The sequence below is a fragment of the Lycorma delicatula genome, chromosome 1 (assembly GCF_047948215.1).
Source record: "Lycorma delicatula isolate Av1 chromosome 1, ASM4794821v1, whole genome shotgun sequence".
Taxonomy (NCBI): Eukaryota; Metazoa; Arthropoda; class Insecta; order Hemiptera; family Fulgoridae; genus Lycorma; species Lycorma delicatula.
The window spans coordinates 42,703,610-42,725,773 of record NC_134455.1 but is presented as its reverse complement, the minus strand read 5'-3'; the positions used below and the strand labels follow the sequence as shown (position 1 = coordinate 42,725,773).

At 31.4% G+C, this 22,164-nt stretch overlaps 1 protein-coding gene across 1 annotated transcript; it reads right to left on the bottom strand.

Annotated features, from left to right (window-relative positions):
* Positions 1–1,264: 1,264 nt before the first annotated feature.
* On the bottom strand, positions 1,265–22,068 carry LOC142317576 (uncharacterized). The gene is made up of 5 exons (XM_075354135.1): positions 22,054–22,068; positions 20,800–20,912; positions 12,813–12,980; positions 9,900–10,022; positions 1,265–2,550 (listed from the first exon to the last, which is right to left on the bottom strand). The coding sequence occupies exons 2-5, from the start codon at positions 20,887–20,889 to the stop codon at positions 1,282–1,284; spliced, it is 1,650 nt and encodes a 549-aa protein (XP_075210250.1). The 5' UTR covers positions 20,890–20,912; positions 22,054–22,068; the 3' UTR covers positions 1,265–1,281.
* Positions 22,069–22,164: the final 96 nt, after the last annotated feature.

The following is a 22,164-nucleotide window of genomic DNA, read 5'->3' as shown; positions in this document are numbered from 1 at the left end:
ATAAAGTGTGTTTCAAGCGATGTCAACATTTTCCTGTATCATCGCGTTTATGACTGTCGAATTAGTTCCAAGAATTTCATAGTTTAATCTATTTATTTTCTACTCGTCTTTATAAAATATACTTTATTATTTTATTTAAATTACCCGGCTTATTATTATTTAGTATCCATTTAAATTACAATCAGAATCGTTATTATCATGTAACCCGGTTTTTGTTAATATTATTATTTGAAACTGGGTTTTACAGTTCAGAATAATGTACGCGAATACATCAAAATTTTTATTTATGGGCGAATTTTCATTTGTACAGAAATAAGAAAATAATTTTGTTGTAATTAATTTTGTAATTACCAGAGGCTAAACAGGAAAAAGAAAGGAAAGGATAGGTGCAGCTTAATCCATGGGTTGGTCTAGTGGTGAACATGTCTTCCCAAATCAGCTGATCTGGAAATCGAGAGTTCCAGTGTTTAAATCCTAGTAAAGCCAGTTACTTTTATACATATTTGAATATTAGATCGTGAATACTGGTGTTCTTTGATGGTTGGGTTTCAATTAACCACATATCTCAGGAATGGTTAAAATTACACTGTACAACACTACACTCATAAATATCATTGAGGAAAAATGGGAAGAGATTGTGAAAAACGTTCAAGAATGACATGGACAAAATGAAGTCTGATTTAGAAATCAGGATAATAAACACTCTATAAACTATGACAAATAACCACTAGTAAAATGAAAATATCCGAGAAATGCTGCTCTTTTGACAGACGATAGAAAAAACATCTGTCTGATGTTTGGGATCGATACAGTGACCCCTAATATAAACAGACGAATGTATCGGATTCGTCACGTTGGTATGCAATGTATTAAGTGAGACAGTTAGGAAAAAACAAGGTTGTATCAGTTGTAACAGTATCTGTGTTACAACTTACTAATAATTGTATCAATGTTGTAACAGGTTGGATCAGTGGGTGGTCTGTAGAGTCATGTTAAGAGTTGAGGAGGAGTGATGCTTCAGATGTTGGGCATCTGGTCCTGTGTATGTCTTCATGGGTGGGCAGCAGGGGCACCCTTGGGTTGCTATCTGCCAGTGACTCGTGGGAAACATTGGATCCTTCGGATTGGAGACTGGTAAATGCTAGATATCCATAATAACAGTGTGGGAACCGTGTTCAGGGAATGTCTGATTTTTAGTTGATATAAGATGAAGTTTTTTTCTTGATTAGATTCCAGCTGTATTGGTCTGATTAGAAAAAAAAAATTAACTCATACAGGCTATTATATATTTTTATGCTTACTTTTTACATGGTCTAACAAACTCTCACTCATATAATATACCTTGTTACAATAATTACATGAAAATGTTTTCTCCTTAGTATGCAAATTTATATGCCTATTTAAGTTACGTTTATCACGAAATGATTTTCCACAATAATTACACTTAAATGATTTCTCATTTGTGTGAATATTAACGTGTCTCACTAAATCACCACTAGAAATAAATGTTTTTTGACAAAAATTACAAACATAGTTTTTTTCTTTAGTGTGAATACTAAGATGTCTTACTAAACTGAAGTTACGGTTAAAAGATTTTTGACAAAATCTACACACAATCTTTGTTTCTAATGTATGACTGTTAAGATGTGCTATCAAGGAACTTCTTTGAATACAAGATTTTTGACAAAAATGGCAAACATGTCTTTTATCACTGGAATGAGTTTTAATATGTAGAATTAAACTATCTCTGTGACCAAATGACTTACGACAAAAACCACATGTGTATTTTTTTTCATCGGCACTAATAATATCTTTAGGAATACGTGTTAACTCACTTTCTCCAGGAAAAGAATTTTGATAAGAATTAAGCAAACTTGTTTCCTGATCATAATGACTGTTTAAATGTTTTATTAAACTATGTTTGTCATCAAAAGGTTCTAAACAAACATTACATACCAAATTCTTCTCATCAGTGTGAGTTTTAAGATGTGATATTAAAGCAACCTTTCGATTAAATGTGTAATGACAAAAATTACAAGAAAATATCTCATTCTGGTCTGTATGAAGTCTGATATGTCGTAATAAAGAACCTTTATTATTGAATGATTTAAGACAAACACTGCACACAAATTTCTTCTCACTGGTGTGAATATTAAGATGTATCGTTAAGGCATCTTTCCGATTAAATGTCTTTGGACAATAACTGCAATCATATAATTTCTCATTGGTATGAATATTTAGATGTTTGATTAAATACTGTTTACTTTTAAAAGACTTTTTACAATAAGAACATGAAAAAAATGTATTAGAATGTGCATTTATATAATGAGTCTTCAAACTACGTTCATGTTTATAGATTTTTTTACAAAGTTCACATTTAAATTTTGTATAACTTTGGTTCTGTTGAGCAAACTCATTTTCACTTGCAATATTCTCACAATAACTTTCATTTAACATTATATCATTACTAAATGTAAGACACTTCATTAGAAAATGGTCTACATTTTCATCGACTGTATCAACATCACACACTGTCTCTACACCAAGATCCTGCAACAGAAAATACAAAGTAATTGATTTTAATTTTATTACAATTTAAAGCCTCAACAACAAGGAAGTAGATCGAATTATAAAATTTGATATCAGATTATTACTAATGCAGAAGATAGTTCTATCAAAAAACTATGCTACTTGTCAATCAGTCTTAAAACTTATTCTATTTTTATCTACATCTTCTCAATCTAGTGGCTACATGCATTTGCTGGCTTATAAATGTAAAAGTACAGCATAACAACTTGTTCTAACATGCAAATGTTACCCGTGTAATTGTCTTTCAAATGCCCTATCATTTTGAAAGACTTCCTTTGGGTATTTAATAGGTGGCTAAGGAAAGAAGCAAACCAGCAGTTTGATGAGCTAAATTTGTTTATATCTGATTACTCATGACCGATTATACATATTTCAGAACAAACAGACCACATTACATTTTTTCGTACATGAATATCTTTCAATACTACCTGCAATTTTTAATTTAATTATTTATTACACAAGGTTTACTCTTCAGGAACAATATGTATTAATTTATTATAGTAACACCTTTGTAAAATTGAGACCAAGGGAAAATGAAAAAAAATTCTGGTTTGGCATGTTTGAACTACGAAGGATTGTTTTGTACACATGTAATTGTAAAATTAGCAATAATCAGTCTCTAAGAAAAATTATCTTTTAAAAAAATTAAATTAATAGTAAAGTAAAATAGTATATTGAAAAAGGAAATAATTAGGGGCCACTGACAACTTTTTTGGTGAGATTTTTCATTTTACTCATTAAGATTCCAGAATTAATAAGATATCTGTAGTAATGGGAAATCAGGTAAAATCTTTTTTTTTTTGCAAACTATCTCAAAAACTACTGATCTACCAAAAAAAAAGTTATACCTTTTTAAAGATTAAAAAATTCTGCACATTTTTTTTTTTTTGTTTTGCCAACAATTGCTTATACATTACTTGTGATAAAAAATAAGTTATCTTTTATCACACTCTTTTTGTATTTTTTGATCTTCCCTCAGTGAAATATTTTGTATATTAATATTTGAAATTAACTTTATTACTACGAAAAAACACTTGAAGCAAAATTCTAGAAAAACTGTTTTCACAGTTTAACTTCTAAATTTATCAGGATATAGAAAAAGTAAACAAGAAATCACTTATTTAAAATGATTTATTTGGAAATAATTCAGTCATGGTGTGATTAAATTACAAAGTATTTGTATATTAATTTTTTTGTTTCAAAGATAGTGAATGGTATTTTCTATTCCATATGCTGGGAGCTTATTTCTACTCAATACTAAAGCAATAAATAACTTAGTTGTTAGCAATATCATGGACTTTCCTTTTTGTCCAAATAGTTTTATATATAAATCTATCATTTTCAGGTAATGATTAAATAACTGTTCATTATATTAAATGAATTATGAAGATTGTTCATGAAGTCTTTCCCTCATTAAATAAAAAAATTACTAGAAAAAATAAGCAAAACAATTTTTGGAGGTACACACATACAGGATAAAATATAGATAGGTTTGCAATCACCTGGTAGTAACAGGATAATTAACTTGGTATGCCAGGCTCATCATCCTTAAACACATTTCCTTAACCTAAACGAAATCAACATGGAGACTATCAGTCAGTTAAGAGAATGTTGAAGCTGTTTCGAACAATCATCCAAATCCTTATGGTACAAAATTTCAATTAAGTGACTTCATTTATATGAATATAAAGCGGCTATTTCCCAAATGTCCGATAATCTCCTTTTTTATAATGTGTATGGTAATTTTTGCAACTGAGATTTGCATCAATCAGTTAGGACAGTGTTAGAGTATGTTTCTCATATCAACACAGATTTCTAAACAGAGATAAACAAAATTGAAGAAATAATCATTTAGAAGATTAATTTTTTACAAAACTGCTGTATATGAGGTAAAGTAACTGAACATTTTTAATTATGCACCAACAGATATTTATTGAAGTGTGGTTGGCAGCATTGTGTCCTGCTTGTGTAACTGATTTTCAGAAGCAAGGATACAACATAAAATTTTACGTGAAACTGGGGAAAACTTTAACAGAAACATTTCAACTTTTGTAACAAGCTTATGGAGATGATGCTCTGGGTCATACACAATGATACAATGGTTTTCACAATTTAGAAGTGGTCGTCAGTCAATTGAAGAGATCCTCGATCAGGAAGGCCTTTGACTTCAACTGATTACTCCCACGATCAGAAAATCAACAACCTGGTGCATGCAAATCACTGACTGTCAGAGAACTTGCAGAAGAGGTTAGCAACTCGACTGGATCACGCCAAGATATTTTGACTGAAAAATTGAACGTGCATCAAGTTGCAGCAAAGTTTGTTTCTCATTTGATAACCAAACAGCGGAAAGAACATTGAGTGGATGTTTGTTGGTAATTCTTGAACAACACGATGATGATGAAACATTCATGCAAAGGGTCATAAGAAGAAACGAAAGCTGGGTTTACGGCTACATCGAGACAAAAGTTCGATCATCACAATGGAGTGGCAAAGGATCTCCACGCCCCAAGAAAGCACGTCAGTCTTGATCCGATGTCAAAGTGCTTTCTGATTTTAATGGAATTGTGCATTTTGAATTCTTGCCTCAAGGTGAAACAATGAACCATGCATACTATCAAGGTGTTTTACAATGGTTACGTGAAAAAATCTGCAAAAAGAGACCGGATTTGTGGTGAGACAACTCATGGTTCCTTCGCCACGAGAATGCAGTTGCATACTCAACATTGTCAATTTGTCAGTTTTGTACCAAAGATCAGATGACTGTCCTCCCTCAGCCTCCCTACTCACCAGACCTGACTTCTTGCAATTTTTTCTTATTTCCAAAATTAAAGGCAAATTTGTTACACATCTTAAAGGCCATTTCAAATGAAGCTATCCAAGACTGATTCGCAAAATGGAAACATCACTGGGAAAAGTGTGAGTAGGGGAGGAGAGTACTCTGAAGGGGACAAGGACCAATAATTTGTAAAAATTAATAATAAAGATTAAAAAATTAAAGTTTGGTTATTTTCTGAAGAGACCACATTCTTAGCAATGTTGTGAGTTTTTCTGTAGCAATTCTGGTAACAAGATAGAAAATTACCAGTGATTAATGTAACAGTTTCCAATTATCTATTTGTTATTTAAAAATAATGACTCAAATATATGTAACACACAGTCACCATGGCCACTGGATATGACCCTTTTGATTTTTTCCTGAGGATTTGTTGAGGAAGTTTATTGAAGAAGTTAACTAAGGCTGACATGCTGAAGTAGAAGATACGAACGAGATTCTTCTTTTATATAATGTCTAACATCATTCAAAAGAAACTGACCCACACTTAGACTTTTACTCACTGATAAAGAGAAGCCACATAAAACTTTACAAATTTTCCTGCATCATGCCACAAGCCACTAATTTCAATGAAAACACTTGTCAGCAAAGAACAAATTATCATTTTTATTTTTCACTTTGTTTGTAATTTAAATATTAACAATTAATAAAGTCCAGCAGATTACATTTCTGTATTAGCCTATCATTAATTACCACCCTTTACCATAATTTAGAGTTTTCACTATGTTGCAGTTGACAAGTGCAGTATAGTGGTGGGGGCAATGTAATGGTGTCTTGGTCTGTATTTATTCTCAGTAGAGAAATGGCATTCATTTAGTGCAGTTGTGTGCTTTTTACTCCCAAAATGTCAAGTTTTCATAGCAGATCATGTAAAAATTCACCAGATAAATTTTGTTATATATGTGGAAGTTTAATATTAAAGTTAGATCAATAACAACAAAAAAATAAGAAAAATTATTTTTTATTTGTAATAATAGAATAAAAATAAAAATTGGGCTTCACAGATTTGTTGTGTAAGCTGTAACGTGCCTTTAGCTCAGTGAATGAGACAACAGAAACTCTATGTCATTAGCTGTCCTTAGTGCCACGTGAGCCTTTCAATTATTTTGATGTAACACAAAAGGATTTAAAAAAAAAAAAACATAAGATTAAATAACTGAATGTGCCACCTACTCTTAGAACATAGTGACTGTGATGATATCAACTGACAAAAATGCATATCTTTCTGAGAACACTTGTTATCCCACTTAGATACCACTTCTCAGATATACAGTGAAGACATCTTATCCATCAAAATGAATTTAATTAAACAATTTGGTGTGCGACTTCAGCTTATCAAAACAGAAGGCTGAAAATTTCTACAAAACAAGTGCTGCTTTTAGTGTTTTATGAAATGGAGGGTTCTTTTTGTGTATGTTTTGATACTGATGAATTAATGACTGAACCATGAAGACCAAAAACTTACAGAATAGCATGTTTTAATTGATTCAACTAAGTATAGCCTACAAGGAGTTTTAATCCACAATAAAAACAAGAAGTCACTTACTAGGTTTTGATGATAGAATGGTCATTCTATGGAATGCAATTTAATGTAAGCAGTTTAGGTGATTAGACAGTCATAACTATACAAATGGGCCTTCAACATGGTTTAGAAAATATTGTGGTATTTTATGTTTATAAAATAGTAAAGCAAAATCGCAGTGTTCTTTAAAAAAAACAGATTTTTTTAAACCGATCAAGATGCCCCTCCTGTTCAACCCAAAATTCTTCTTCTTCTAGTTCAAATAAAGCTAAAATTGATGAAAATTATTTTTAAGGCTGTGAATAAAGAAAGTGAAGGCTTTAGATAATTTTTTTTACAGTTAAGCGATGCCGAACTAGGTATATTTAATGGGCCTGAGTGATCTGCCTTATATATTTAAGACTGACTTACCTTGTAAAATCTGCTTTTAAAGGAAAATTAAAAAAACGAACTACAAAGCTTCTCAAGTCACCAAATTGTGGGATGTTGAATGTTGCTAAAAATACATTTTCCAAATCAATTTCTTAATGGAAAATCTTGGCATAATTAGAGATGAACAATAAGAGAGGTTTCATAAGGACATAGAACTATGGAAACCAGATACCAATGGTGCTGGGATCCAGCAATAATTGATGACTCATGCTGGTTTCTATAAAAAAAGACTGGACTCCACATAAATGCAAAAATGAGAAAATATATATTTAAATTAATATGACAGTGTTTAGGGTATGTTAACATTATTTGTAATCTTCATTTTATATAGCCTAACATATGCTTATTTAGTCGAATAAAATATTTCATGATAAAAAAGTGTTTCTTAATCAATTAGTAATATTAATTATTAGGAATAAGTTCAATATTACTTATAACAAAAATTCTGCACGTGTTACAGCTTTTTGAAATTTCTGCTGCAGATCAACTAGAAATAGATATTGCTATAAATAATATATGTTAGAATGGTATAATTTTTGTTTTACATTTTTCTTTATTATTTTTTTTTTTTAAATTACAATTAGAAGTAATAATAATACTAATAGTCAAACCTCAATTTTATAAAATTTTTTTATTGCACCATGATATTTTAATAAATCAACGTAAAAATTTACCTCTATTTAACGTATTTATACCTCTATATAATGAAACTGAGACATACTGCGTAGTAACATAATATATAGTAATTTTTATGAATGTTTTTTTAACACTAATAAGGTAAATTGCACCTGTATATAAAAACCAAGTATTTTTGACAACATTAAAAAATTACAGGTTATTTTTAGAACTGATAATGGAAAAATTTCCAAGATTCTTAACCCATTAACAATAAAATTTGAATAAAAGATTTAAACACGTGTTACTGTCTGCCTTTACATTAAGTAGCGGAATTTCCTGGAATCCATTAACTAACACAGAGCACTAAAATTACTGTGCAAACTTTTATTCATTTACTTACAGTACGTTGACATAATAAATAGAATTCCTAGAAAACATTTAACACACACACCCTCCATTGTTCAGTGCATACATACAGTTCAACAATAACTTTTCCTGGGATTAATTCAATTGGTTTCTATCTTTGGATTACATTACTCATGTTATACAGTACTGTACTGCACTGTTTCTTAAGAGTGCCATACGCAATGTCAAAACGGAAGTGCCTTAGTGTTTCAGAAAAAATTACTGTTATACATGAAGTTGACAAAGGTGTTAAAAAAAAAATATTGTGCAAAAATTTGGAATCCCACTAAGTTCATTGTTAACAATTTCAATAAATGGGTCGTGATACTGTACTACAAGAACTAGACAAGAATAAAGAAAATATAGAGAAAATTAAAAAGTAGCACATATGGTGATATCAACAAAGCCATTTTAATATTGATGACAGTGATGTGCAAAATAAAGCTTTCATTATCTGGGACATTAATTAAAGTAAAAGCCCTGAAATTTGGAGCTGCATTAAGATAAAAAGATTTCCAGGCACCAATGGGTGGTTAGAGAAATTTAAGAAAGTCATTGTATTAGTCATACAGTAATAATTTCTGGAGAAAGTACAAGTGCCACCATAAGTGACTGTGAAACTTGTAAGCATACTGTGTAGAAACCGATTTTAGAAGAATATCTGCAAAAAGACATTTTCATCATAGACGAAACGGATCTATTTTGTTTACCCAACAAAACATTAACTTTTAAAAATTATCCATGCTTTTTTTTGGTAAACAGAGTACGCTAAAAATTACGGTGTTATTGGCTGCATCAATGCTAGGGACTGAAAAACTTAAATATTGGTAATGAGCAAAAGTAAAACTCAGCATTGTTTTTGAGGAGTTAAATCTCTATAGGTAGGCTACATATTTAACAAAAAGGTGTGGATGACTATGAACATTTTTACAGACTGGGTAAAAAAGCTGAACAAAGAGATTACCAGACAAAAAAAAAATTATACTTTTTACTGATAATTGTATGGCACATCCTCCAAAAGTCGTATATTGTCAATTATACAACCTACGGATCAGAGGGTAACAAAAATCTTAAATTGCACTACCTCTATTCAATGGGATTCTCAATTTTGTTATATAGTGCTTTGACAGTATAATATTTTTTTTTTAATGAGGCTTTATTGGGAAAGAGTAAATTCATTCAAAAACTACTGACAAGAACACATAAACACAAAGTATACAGAGAAAAGAAGGTTTACCATAATATTAATTTAACCATCTTTCAAAATTACTAAGAGTAAAATAATTATTTAATAGTATTATAAAAAGTTACTTCAATAAAATGAATTAATAACACTAAAAAAAAAAAGTTTTTGGAGTTCAGTAGCATTTAAGCTTGTTTTTTCATAAACAATCACATGAGAATCCAGTATAAAACTAAAAATCTTATAAACTAAAAACCAAGTAGTACAATTTCCAGTATGTATTCAAAGTGATAAAACAACTAAAAATATCTTACCACTTCTTCATGTTTAACTGACAAATTTCCATTACAGTCAGGATCTGACTTAATATCACCAATTTCTATACGCAGCGGGTCTTCTTCCGTAAGAAAAGATGACTGCGAGTTATCATCAATTTCCTGTAAAAGTGAATAAATATGGTAAAACAAAAATAATTTGATTTAGTTCAAGTAAATAAACAAGATACAATATTTTTATAAACGTATACACATCTACAAATCTTTAAATGTGCATATATAAAATAGCCATTCATTAATAGTTTAAAAAACCAAACAAAGTTTATAAGTAGTTGAATGTTGTTTTCTATTAGCTACTTACTTTAAAAGTAGAAATCTCAATAATTTAAAGTATTACTTTTTATCTTTTACAGCATTTTATTTAAGCCAGGTATATATTTTTAATTTAATTTCTAGCAATGAGTTAGAAATCAGCAAGACACTTTTCTTTCAAGTCTCTCTTCATTTGAAGGAACAAATAAAATCACATAGAGCTAAATCAGGTGACTAAAGGAGGGGCAAGGGAATCATGTGGTTTTTTTAAAATTAAAAATTAGTGTAATGAGAGAGCTGTGTGAGCAGATTATTGTCACGGTGAAAAGACCAGTCACCACCCACCTGCCACAAACTGGACATTTTTGCCACAAATTGTTGGGCAATCTTCTCAGAACCTCCAAATAGAAACCCCGGCTAAAAGTCCAACCTGGTAAAATGAATTCCAAATGCACCACCCCTCTCACATTGAAAAAAACAAATGACTGCTGCCTTGAAGTTTGACTTCACTTGATGAGCTTTTGGGCAAGGTGACACTGCAGCCTTCCACTGTCTTCACTGCTGTTTGGTTTTTAACCATAAAATCATGATGAATCACCAGTAATGATCTTGGAAAAGAAGCACAATTGCATGAATTTTTTTGACATTTTCATCCTTTTGGCAAGTTGAAGAATATTCAGAATGAAATTGGAATCAGTTGACATTTCACTTTTTTTGAAAGTGAGAACCATTCATACACTTGACAGTTAGTTCTCTAGCAGAACTGCATATTATAGATATCATTTTAATTTTGTAATGCTTCTAACTGTGTGTGTGTGTGTGTGTGTGTGTGTGTGTGTGTGTGTGTATGTGCATGTGTAATATATATATATATATACAAATTATAATGTACAAAGTTAAAATATGCAGAATTTTTTTTATTTCTGTATAATTTTTTTGTTGTGTTGGTACACTTATCCCTACTGTGTGTTTACATTGGTAGCCATATTGGATTTTTAGTTTATTATTGGCTGTTGATAACATTACATGTGTTGACATGTTACAAAGGTGATATGTCGGTGCCAAAGGTAAAAAGGTGTTATATGTTAGCTATTTTTAACTCATGGAAAAAATGGAACAAAGAATTTGCATTAAATTTTGATTTAAGAATGGAATAAAGTGCAGCAGTGCACTGGAAATGTTGAATGTTACTTTTGGCGATTCTTCTATGAATAAAACAAACGTTTATGAGTAGTAAAAATGTTTCCAAGAGGGCCATGAAGATGAAGATGACGAGCACTCTGTACATCCCAGCACATCAACAACCGATGATAATGTTGAAAAAGTAAAAAAAAATTATTATGGACAATAGCCAAATCATTATCAGGAGGTTGCAGATGACGTTGGCATATCATTTGGCTCATTCAAAGAAATTTTTTCGGATGTTTTGGGCATGAAACATGTGGCTGCAAAATTTGTTCCAAAATTATTGAATTTTGAACAAAAGTAATGGTGAATGAACATTGCTTAGGAATGAAGTGAAAGACAATCCAGAACTGCCCAAAAGGGTCATAACTGGTGATGAAACATGTATGCGTATGGGCATGATGTCAAAACTTACGCCCAATTGTTCTAATGGAAGCTTCCTGAAGAGCCAAGACTGAAAAAAGCTTGTCAAGTTAGATCGAATGTGAAGGTTCTGATTACTGTGTTCTTTGAATTCAACGGCTAAGTGAAGTTGTACGCTGTTTGAATGAAGGAATCCGAAGAAAACACCCAGATTTGTGGTGAAACAATTCATGGTAACTGCACCACGATAATGCACCAGTCCACATACTTCACTGCTCGTTCATGAACTTTTGGCCAAAAACAATACTGTTGTGATGCCTCAACTTCTATATTCACTTGACATGGCTCCCTGTGACTTCACCCTATTCATCAAGCTGAAAAGAACCATGATAGGATGAAGTTTTACCAACACTGAAGAGATAAAGACAAAATAGCTGAGGAGCTTAAACGTACTGAAAATTGCATTCCAGATTTGCTTCGAAAATTGTAAAAAGCGCTTGTACAAATATATTATATCTGAAAGGGAGTACTTTGAAGAAAACAAAATCCATATTGATGAATAAATAAAGGGTTTTTGAGAAAAACTAAAATTCTGTGTATTTTTATATTAATTGTAATTAATTATATTTTATATATATGTATATATATATATATATATATATATATATATATATATATATATATATATATATATATATATATATATATATATATTGAATAAATAATTGTACAGAAATTTTGCAATTAAATCTAATATAAACAAACGAAGCCACTGTAGTGTATACTCACAATAAAATTAAATGTTTATTTTTAAAATCCGTTGTCCTTTTCTATTGGAAAAAGTATTCTTATTTTTTTACATTATTAATGATTTTTCAATAAAAGTTTTTATATTTATATTACAAAATAATTGGTTATAGAAAAAAATATTATGATTAGAATACTGTATTTTTTACCCATTTGACCAAAAAAACATTTATCATTTTGGTCTTTTCTATTATAAACCTCTACAGAGAGAATTGTGGGAGTATCCCCCACCCCTTGTTACAAAAACTTTTTTTAAAATAGATCATGTTATAATATTTTACTTACATTCTCAAATAAAACATCATCTTCCATTTTAATGTTGTTTGATGATAAACAATCTATTTCATTTTCTCCAATATCAAACTCTTCTTCTTTATCAGCAATTTCTACTTTCAGATACTTGCATGGAAGTGTCTCATCTGCAATTAAGACATCATCTGTTGCACTCATTTTCTGTAATGGTTAACAAAATTAAAAAAATATTTTGAAAATAATGAAAAATTTACTACTATTAAAAGTAATTTTTAAGACCCCAGCCTGTGTTAAATTGTCCACCTCAGCATTTATGAACATAGTTCAACCAATAATATGATAACAGGTTAAATGATTTGAGGCAGTAGTCTAACTTGTCCTTCTATAATACTATACAAGAGAAATTTCTGTTAATGTTCTAACTTTACATGAAAGATAAGATAAATTTGTTACACTCTTAGTGTTTTGTAAATTGTATTATGTAATAGCCAATTGAATTTGTATAAAATGTGCAACTAAAGATATAATTTTTAAATATGTTGTCTAGAGTATTGCAATTAATAATCATTAATACAAATCACCTGTGCATACTACAAAATGACATGCTAAATATAATCTTACCAATACATAACAAAATCTTTGAATCCACGGATTCATTATTTGTTATAAAATAATATATCAGGTAATGCATTAGCTTCATTACTTGTTAAAACAAGTTCTATCATGCTCAATTATAAGTTTACTATATGATCAATGAATTAAATATTAATTATTGTTAAGCTATTAAAGAGGTGTTGCAATTTAAAAGAGTTATCATATTCAAATTATCTGCTCATTCATAAAAATGTGGTTATGTTTGCATTTATAAAATGCTTTTCTTAATATTTTAGTCTAAATTAAAAATTTATAATATTTCTAGGTTAGTGTAATATTTGCTATTGTTAAACTTAAAATTTGAAAAATTCTTTCATTTATGATTAGGCTCTTAAATGACGAACTGTTTGTTTGACATATATAAATGATATAATTCTATTGTCAGCTGATTTTAATTTAACTGTAAGCTGTAAATTAACCTACACACATGTAGACTATTTTTGTATGTTACATCAAGGGGAATAAATAACTGGTTCCTACTAACAATATAAACTGTGTCCTTCATGAACTGATTTTTTTGACAACTACTTGGAAATTAAAGTGTGTGAAGTAAGAATAAACTGCTAATGGGTGGAGTTACACTTAAAAGATCAATTATAATAGATTACTCAAGTCAAATGACGTTAGGTGTAATTCAAATCTCCTTTTCCCATAAAATCAAATGTTTAGTCTTAATGATACAAACTAACTAAAACATCTCAACTGCATGAAATTAAAAAAAAAAAAATAAACAATTTCAAAATTTTGCTACGAATTACTTTTGTAATATTATCATGTTTTTACATTTCTTTAACATTTTTTTTTTTAATACAAAACAAGAATATTTTATTTAAAAATAAATAGATACTTTTTTAACTGTTTTTTTCCTACGTTTTCTCTATAAGTATAAAAAAAAACAATAATTTATAATATACAAAATTATTATTTCTTTCGCTTTGATATTTAATCACGTTAGTTTTTAATTTCAAATTTGAATCAAAAATATTTTATACAAATTTTTTCATTCTTCTTGTATTTTAGGAATCTGTGAAATATCAGATAAGTAAACATTGATCTATTTTGAAAACACTTTCTTATAAATAACATTAACTTTGGCAATTTCTAAGCGCTTTTTTCCTAATAATGTAGTGTGTGACTTTTTTCATTGTAAATTTCTTGAAAGTAATCTTTCAAGGTTTAAGATGAAAACAAATTTAAGTTGCCATATTAGTAATAACAGTTAAGATCTTGATAGTTTTCTCTTCTTATTGATTTATTTATTTCAGATTTTATTACATTTTAAAAATTAATAAGATAAAGGAATAAAGAAAATCAATAATCTTTTGAATAAAATTATGTAGGCTTAATCTTTTAAAAGAAATAAATTTGTTTGAATGGGGATTAAATATAAATAATACTTTTTCAGTTGTTACTATTATTCTTTTAATCTATACTAAGATTGTTAAAAATATAAGATAAATAAATTATATTTTTATTTTTAATAGAATATGTAATTGACTGTTTTGTTCGGATTTGTCAAGATCGTCTTTTTTTTAAATTAAATAATTTAAAAAAATCTTTCTTTTTAGAATATTTTAAGCATACAATCTAAAATTTCCTTCCCTATGGATTGGGAGCCTACCTGTGGACAAGAGGATGCAACCCTAGGCTGTGGATCAGTATGATGGTTATCTGTGAATAAGGGGTGACCCAAATAAGGATCGGTGATCTTCAGACATGATGGGGTACTTGGTGGCATTTGTGCCACTATAAAATACCACAAAGCTGATAAAAGATCATGATGGGGGTGAGTGTGAGCCGGCCCTAGAACAAAGTCTCATGGCTGGTGGTGGCCTCTTTTTGTTAACAGTAGCTCATAACTGCCCTTAACATCATGTAGCGGGACAAGCTGGATGTTGAACGTTGTTCTCAATGCAGACTGTCTTAAAATTTCATGTGGAGTGCTAGGATGTACCCTGTAGGTGACTTACACCATCTTCGCCTGAGCGATGCAAACAGTGGGCAAGAGGTACCTGAACAAGGGCAGGCCAGGCTAAATAAACAAGTCCCCTGAATTTGCCTAGCCAGTATCAATACAGGTATGCTAATTGGTTGCAGCTGTGAATTTGCAGACGTCTTAAAACAATGGTGTGTTGACAAAGGCGCTTGTATAAAAGACATTCTGACCCCCTCCCCACAATAGGGAAAGACACCCTCTCTGCCGCCCCCTCTGTTCTTAGCCCTTATGGACTTTAGCAGAGGTCATCTACAAAACCTCAGCTTTTGACATATTTCAGTCTGCCTCGGCCACGATGCCATCAATGTAAATGCAATGAGTGATATTCCCTTTGGTGTACTACTATTTAATGAGCTCAAAACAAAACACATCTTACCGAGTCTTACGTAAGACTGAAAGGACTTAATTAAACAAAGGAACTGAACTACCTATCCATAGAAAGTAAGAGTGAGTTATACATACAACACGAAACAAAAATATTACATGGAACAATAACATTGAAACAAAACAAATGAAAAAACAAAATTATAAGACAAAACAGTAACAAAAACATAATACTAGAGAAATTCAAGCAGGGCTCTAGATCCCCACAGCAATCAGCAGCATTTAATAAGTACACTATAAAACTCTCCATTATTGCCCATTCAGCCTGGCTCCTCCAGTTTACACAAAGATCCAATGTCGACCTGATAAGAACAAGCAGACAGGTGGTCTCCGTGTACATTAACTCATACTTTGAGCATTCATAAAGAACATGGTAGGTGTCATCAAACGGCTGAAAAGAAATTATGTTATATATTTATTACGGTGTACCAAAGAGGCGTTCTGCAAACCAACAACATTTGGAAAGAGATCATACGTAAACACCCACCCTCTGTCTCATCCCATCTGGCCTGCCATAAGGAATTATAATGTTGTTCAATTTCTCAAACTGCATCTGAAGTCAACTCACTGGACTTCTTAGCAAGGTATCGCTGCTGCTTCTCAGACGCAATCAAGTCTATCAGTTTCACACCTGCAATCACCAAGATTGCCTCTCAGGAAGTAGTACCGTAACCACCAATTACCATTAACGATATTGCCTTAATAATATGACCTGAGCTTTAATATTTTAGCCTGTCCACCCAAACTAACGCTGCATATAGCATAATAGCCTCGCACATGCTTTATACAGTATGCTCATGGTCTTAGAATTAAGACCCCAATCAGGATTAACCGCACATTGAATACCAAAGAAGGTACTACAGGTCTTCTCTGTGACATACTGAAGGTGCTTCTTAAATGGCAGTTTCTCATCAAGAAATATCCTGAGGTACTTTTGAACCGGAACATATTTTATATGCTGGCCTGCCATTGAAACATGGACTTGCCAACTCACTGCAAAACAGCCTTTGAGAAGCATCATCATGGTCTTTTCTGGGCTAAACATCATCTTTGAGTTGATGCTACAGCTTGAGTGGATTTGAGTTCAACCTCCCTCCGTGAACATCCTTTGACCAGCAGGAGCCCACCGCCACAGCATAAGCCTGGATGCTACAACTGCTGGGCAACCTCAGCCGCAGGAGAGAATCAAACTCCACCACTCACAATAAAGACTCTGATCCAAAACTCGAAGCCTGGCTGAAAGAAACTCCACAAATTTTTTCCAGTCTGCATGCCTGTGCAGGAAACGATCCTGCTGTACCAGAATGCTACAATCTCATAGAATTATAATCCGGATTAGCAATCTCATAGGCAATCAATCGTTGATCACTTGAACAATCATCAACACCTTCACATTACAAACATTGGCAGGGATAAACTTACCAATGGTAACATCGATGTTTGTTCCACCAAACAATTGACGCTCATCTACCATACCTACATAGATGGGTAACTCACAAGGTATGTTATATACCTGTAGATCATACTGAGCTAAAAAGCCCTCTATTAATTCATGGCCATCAGTGAAATCGTTATGCCACAAAAGTGACTTAGCATTCACATCCACACCAATAAGGATTCGACCAGTGCCAGATAATTGTAGGATTTTATCCCAGACCTCAAGATTATGATCAGCAGGATCTCTATGCTGAAAATATAAACACTCAAGACTTGAATACAGCCTCATCCATCAAAATATTTTATTTTATAATGAGAGCCATTAATTCTTCTTCAGAAAGTCATCGATCTACGTTGCAGACAGTCACTTTATAACACCCCTTTAGGGTTGACTTTCAAGTCAGATTTTTTGATTTGAAAGGAGTCACAGATGACCTTCACAGTTTCTTTGTCGTCAGCAATGATGACTAACTCCTTCTTTGTCTCTATTATTACCAATTCTCAGGTCCTGCCTCTTTTGTCGAAGGATGACCTGAAACTCGCCTATCTCCTTAGTTGTTTTAGTAGTTGCCCCCTCCCTTAGGTTGAAGAACACAACCTCTAGCTGCTTACGGGACAGACTAGCCTTCCGTCTGTCTTTCAGCACCTTTGCGTACTGTTTATGCTGAGGCAATCCCTGCTGTGGAACCAAGGGAGGGGAGGAAACTTTCTCCTGCACCTCTCTCACCTCAGGCTTAGTAGCCACAATTTTTCATAGCCTTGAGCAGGAACCTCAACAATGGGTTTGAGTTGACTGACTTGAAAAAGAATCTTACCCTGCACATTAGCCTTAGACTTCTTGGGGTTTTTCAAAAATTGAATTAAAAGTCGTACTTCTCTTCAAACGCCTGTACTAATGGGACTGAACTTCCAGCCCTCCCATTACCTTTAGAAAACTACCCAATCATTAACAATTTTTACTCTTTCCAGCCCATAAAGAACTAGAAACACTTGCTTGTTACTTCTCATCCCCAGAGGATGAAGAGTATCGAGCGTAACCTCAATCTCCTCGTGAGGTTTAGCCCTCTTGGACTTACCCATTTTCCCTTAGTTTTAGACATTTTCGAAATCACAAACACAACAAAAAAACTCCTAAACACAAAAAGCACACTGATGTTATAAATAAACAACAGGCAATGGAAAAACACCTTAAAAAACAACTACCAATTGAAACACAAGTAAACAAAGATGACAACCAATAAGAAACAACATAAACAAAATGGTTGCCAATAAACAATAACTTTTAATAAATACCAAAATAAATATTATAATAAACATAATGATTTAAACGATTTAAATCAACTAAATATTTATAATTTTAATATATCTAAATATTAAACCGTCCATGTCAGTCCCAGTCACAAAAAGTCCAAACAAACTATTACTTATACAAGTGGCCTAATAAAGGGTACCTTCACAACCAAAAATTGAGAAATTATACAATATATATATATATATATATATATATATATATATATACACATATATATATATATATACTAATCACTTAAAAAAACTATACAAAACCAAAATCCAATCCCTTACTAATGAATCCTGTTAAGAAACTTTTTAAAAACAAACAAAAAACTGAATAATAAATAAATTTTTCAGCACCTAACAACCTCAACCACCCTAGTTCACATTGCATGTTGAACTCTGCATACAGGACAAAGTAGACTGGGGCCAAAGCATGTGCCATATGCAAGGGTTATAAACTCTACTACTACGGACAAAGGGCACAATAAATGGCACGGCCATCAGCTACGTGACAAAGTCATAGAAGTTGCATGCATTTTGGACTGCTTGATCTCTCAAAATCAGCACACACACAAATAAACCAACAGATCCATAATGATCAATGAACAGCTGCTTAACAAATTCAAGTATCTGGGGTCACAAATCATGCATTGCAGGTCACGTGGATGAGAGTAAACGTAGCGTGGATGAAGGGACACCCGGTCACCGGCATTCTTTGTGCCTTGAATTCTAGAATTCTTGAAATTAAAAGTTTGTGAGAGTAAGACTGGTAACGCTGTATAGAGCTGAGTGCTGACCTATGACAAAAATACATGAACAAGGCACACCATGGAAATGCACATGCTGTGGTGGTCACTTGACCACACGATTTGACCGCATCACAAACCCGAATGTACAATAAAGGCAACTGGTGTTGCACCAATACCCGAGAAAATGAGAGAAGCATGAATGCGACAGTTTGGCTATGCTTTGCGCAGTGACAACCAATCAGTGGCTAAAACTACATTCCATTTGGAGTCAGGACAACCTAAAAGGCTGATTAGATGTCAATGTCCAGCCAGAGAACATGGCAAACCAAACAAAATGGCAGGCGCATTACATATCAGCAGACTCCACCTCTAGGCAGGAACTATGATAAGAAAAGGAAGAAAAATCTAAAACTGAATAAGTTGTTTAAACTTATTCAGTTTTAGATTCTTCAGTTATTCTTCATTATTCAGTTTTAGAATCTCTGATAAATTCACGCTACTGGATTTTCAAATCTTGAATACGGGCATGTTTTTATGGCTACATCTCATACAGAGATCTATTTATTTATTTCCAGTGAATAATCTAATCACTTGTCATTAAATATTATTAATGTTGCAGGCAACACAATGAAAGCTAACTAAACAAACATTTCTACATTCATTAGTAATGTTTTTTACTAATGTTATTAAATGAACATTTAAAAAATACAGTCAAAATAAATATTTAAACTCTTTGAATCTAAATATATATACATATATATAAAAGGGAAAATAAAAACTTACTAACCCTTAATTTAATTCCAAAATTATTATTTTTACTTAATGTACTTCAGAAATTACTTCAATTTTCTTGGATACATGTTGAACATTATACATATCTTGGTTAAAAACAATCTTGCCTGATGACAAGTTCGCTGATTGTGCATAGACCACCACTGTATGCCTTTAGATCTTTTCTATTACATAGAAAGGCACTGTAATAGTGTTTGGGATACAGATATGATTATCAGTATCAATTATCTAATGGTCATTAGTGACCATTATCTGAGATAATGGTCACACAAATATCTGCAGTAGGAGTGAGTACTGCAGATACATCACCACAGGATGAATTTCAAATATTTTGTAAATACGTGAACACAGAAAATTACCTGAAGTGTGCAATGAAATTGGGAGTGGCAAAACAAAAATTACTGTGGCCTTACAATGTGCAGAAATGGAGCACATAAGAATACATAGTGTAACTGTATTTCCACATAGATTTGAAACCTCACCTGATTCATCAACTCCATAATCATTATCATAATCTCACAGCAAATCTATAAACTTGAAATTTCTAATGTTGATTTAGACACCAAACATCAGGAAAAACTTACAACGTAACAAATTATTTTTCTTGTTACAATCACAACAATTAAGATAAAGTAAAACTATAATAATTAATTGAATATAGGAAAATTTTTAAATTCTCTTAAAAATAATTACTTAAAATTTTTTTTCTTACATTCACTTCTTTTAAGACAGACTTCACTAAAGCCTCATAAACAATAATAATGTAGCACGTTGAACTTTGGGAAATTCTAAGCAGATTCATCAAAAATGTAAAATAATCACAATCTGTAAAAACCAGTGTTATGCTAGTTAGTCAGCTGATTAAGTAACTTCTCATAATCTTGTATTTTATTATTAATGGGCCAACCTACAGCCATTACAATTTCCAGTAGTTTTTAAATGCTGAAGCATCTCCTACAGTTAATACAATAACTAATATTGTTGTACACAAACTACACATGTCTTTTTATTAAATATTCTCACTGCCACCACTTTTTAAGTTCTTTTTTGTGATTTAATTAACAACAGTAGCCAACAAAAATAAAAGCCTCTTACAACTAGCTACAGTCTATGCAGAATGCAAAGTGTAGTAATTTTTCTAGTTACAATAAAACTAAGATTTTTATCATTAAAAACCAAAATTTTGATGATATAAGCCAAAATCAATTTAATTAAACCAAAAGCATACTTTTCTCAAATAGTTGTATTTAACAGTTTAAATCACCATCAATTTTATGTTTGTAAATGATTAAGATATTTTATAAAGTTGATATGTACTTCACATAAATTTTATGTGATCTCTATATGTATCTTGTATGAACAGTAACCTAGTGGAAAGGGGAAGAATTTGATATTATCAGTAATAAAAACTAGATTACTTACATTATTATACTACTAATCAGTTATCATTCTTTCAAGAGCCTTAGGAATTGAAAATGAATTAGGATAATTCAGAGTAATAGTACTAGCATGCCCTATTAATTTCAACATCTTCCTCATTTAATGTAACATATTTTTGGTATAATATTAAATGTTATATAGTAAAGGGTATTTTCAAACAGTCAGTTTTGAACAACCAACGTCGATAGTTTTTAATTAAATTAACATTAACTTAAGGGCGTATGCATAACAAACAATTCAATAGTTGATAAAGTATTTTTTTCTTTCACTTAACAAATGCCGAGAAGCTGGAGCAGGAATTAATACACTAATACAAGAACTGTAATAAACAACAATAAGATGGCTAGTCATTAAAATAAACCCTCTCGTAAATTAAACAGCTATACCCAAATTGTGTTAAAAATTTTATTTACTAACAAAATATAATTAACGAAGCCCTCCAAAATTTATCTATCTGTTTGAGTGGAAGCAAATACTTAAAACGATAATGTTTGTTATTTAATAAATAAATAATAAAAATATGTACAATAAAAATTGATACAGGAGAAATAAACTTTATATTAGTAAGAGTTTTACACATTAACGTAAACACTCACACCAGCCAACGTTAATGGGACCAACCTAACAAGTCAACATA

What these genes read in the sequence shown, in the direction of transcription:
- LOC142317576 (XM_075354135.1), bottom strand. Translation starts at nt 20,889, where the DNA reads ATGAATCTGCTTAGAATTTCCCAAAGTTCAACGTGCTACATTATTATT. An exon ending in ATGATGTTTTATTTGAGAAT is followed by an intron (nt 10,023 to 12,812) that starts GTAAGTAAAATA and finishes TCACTTTTACAG; the next exon opens with GAAATTGATGATAACTCGCA. An exon ending in CAGTTAAACATGAAGAAGTG is followed by an intron (nt 2,551 to 9,899) that starts GTAAGATATTTT and finishes TTTCTGTTGCAG; the next exon opens with GATCTTGGTGTAGAGACAGT.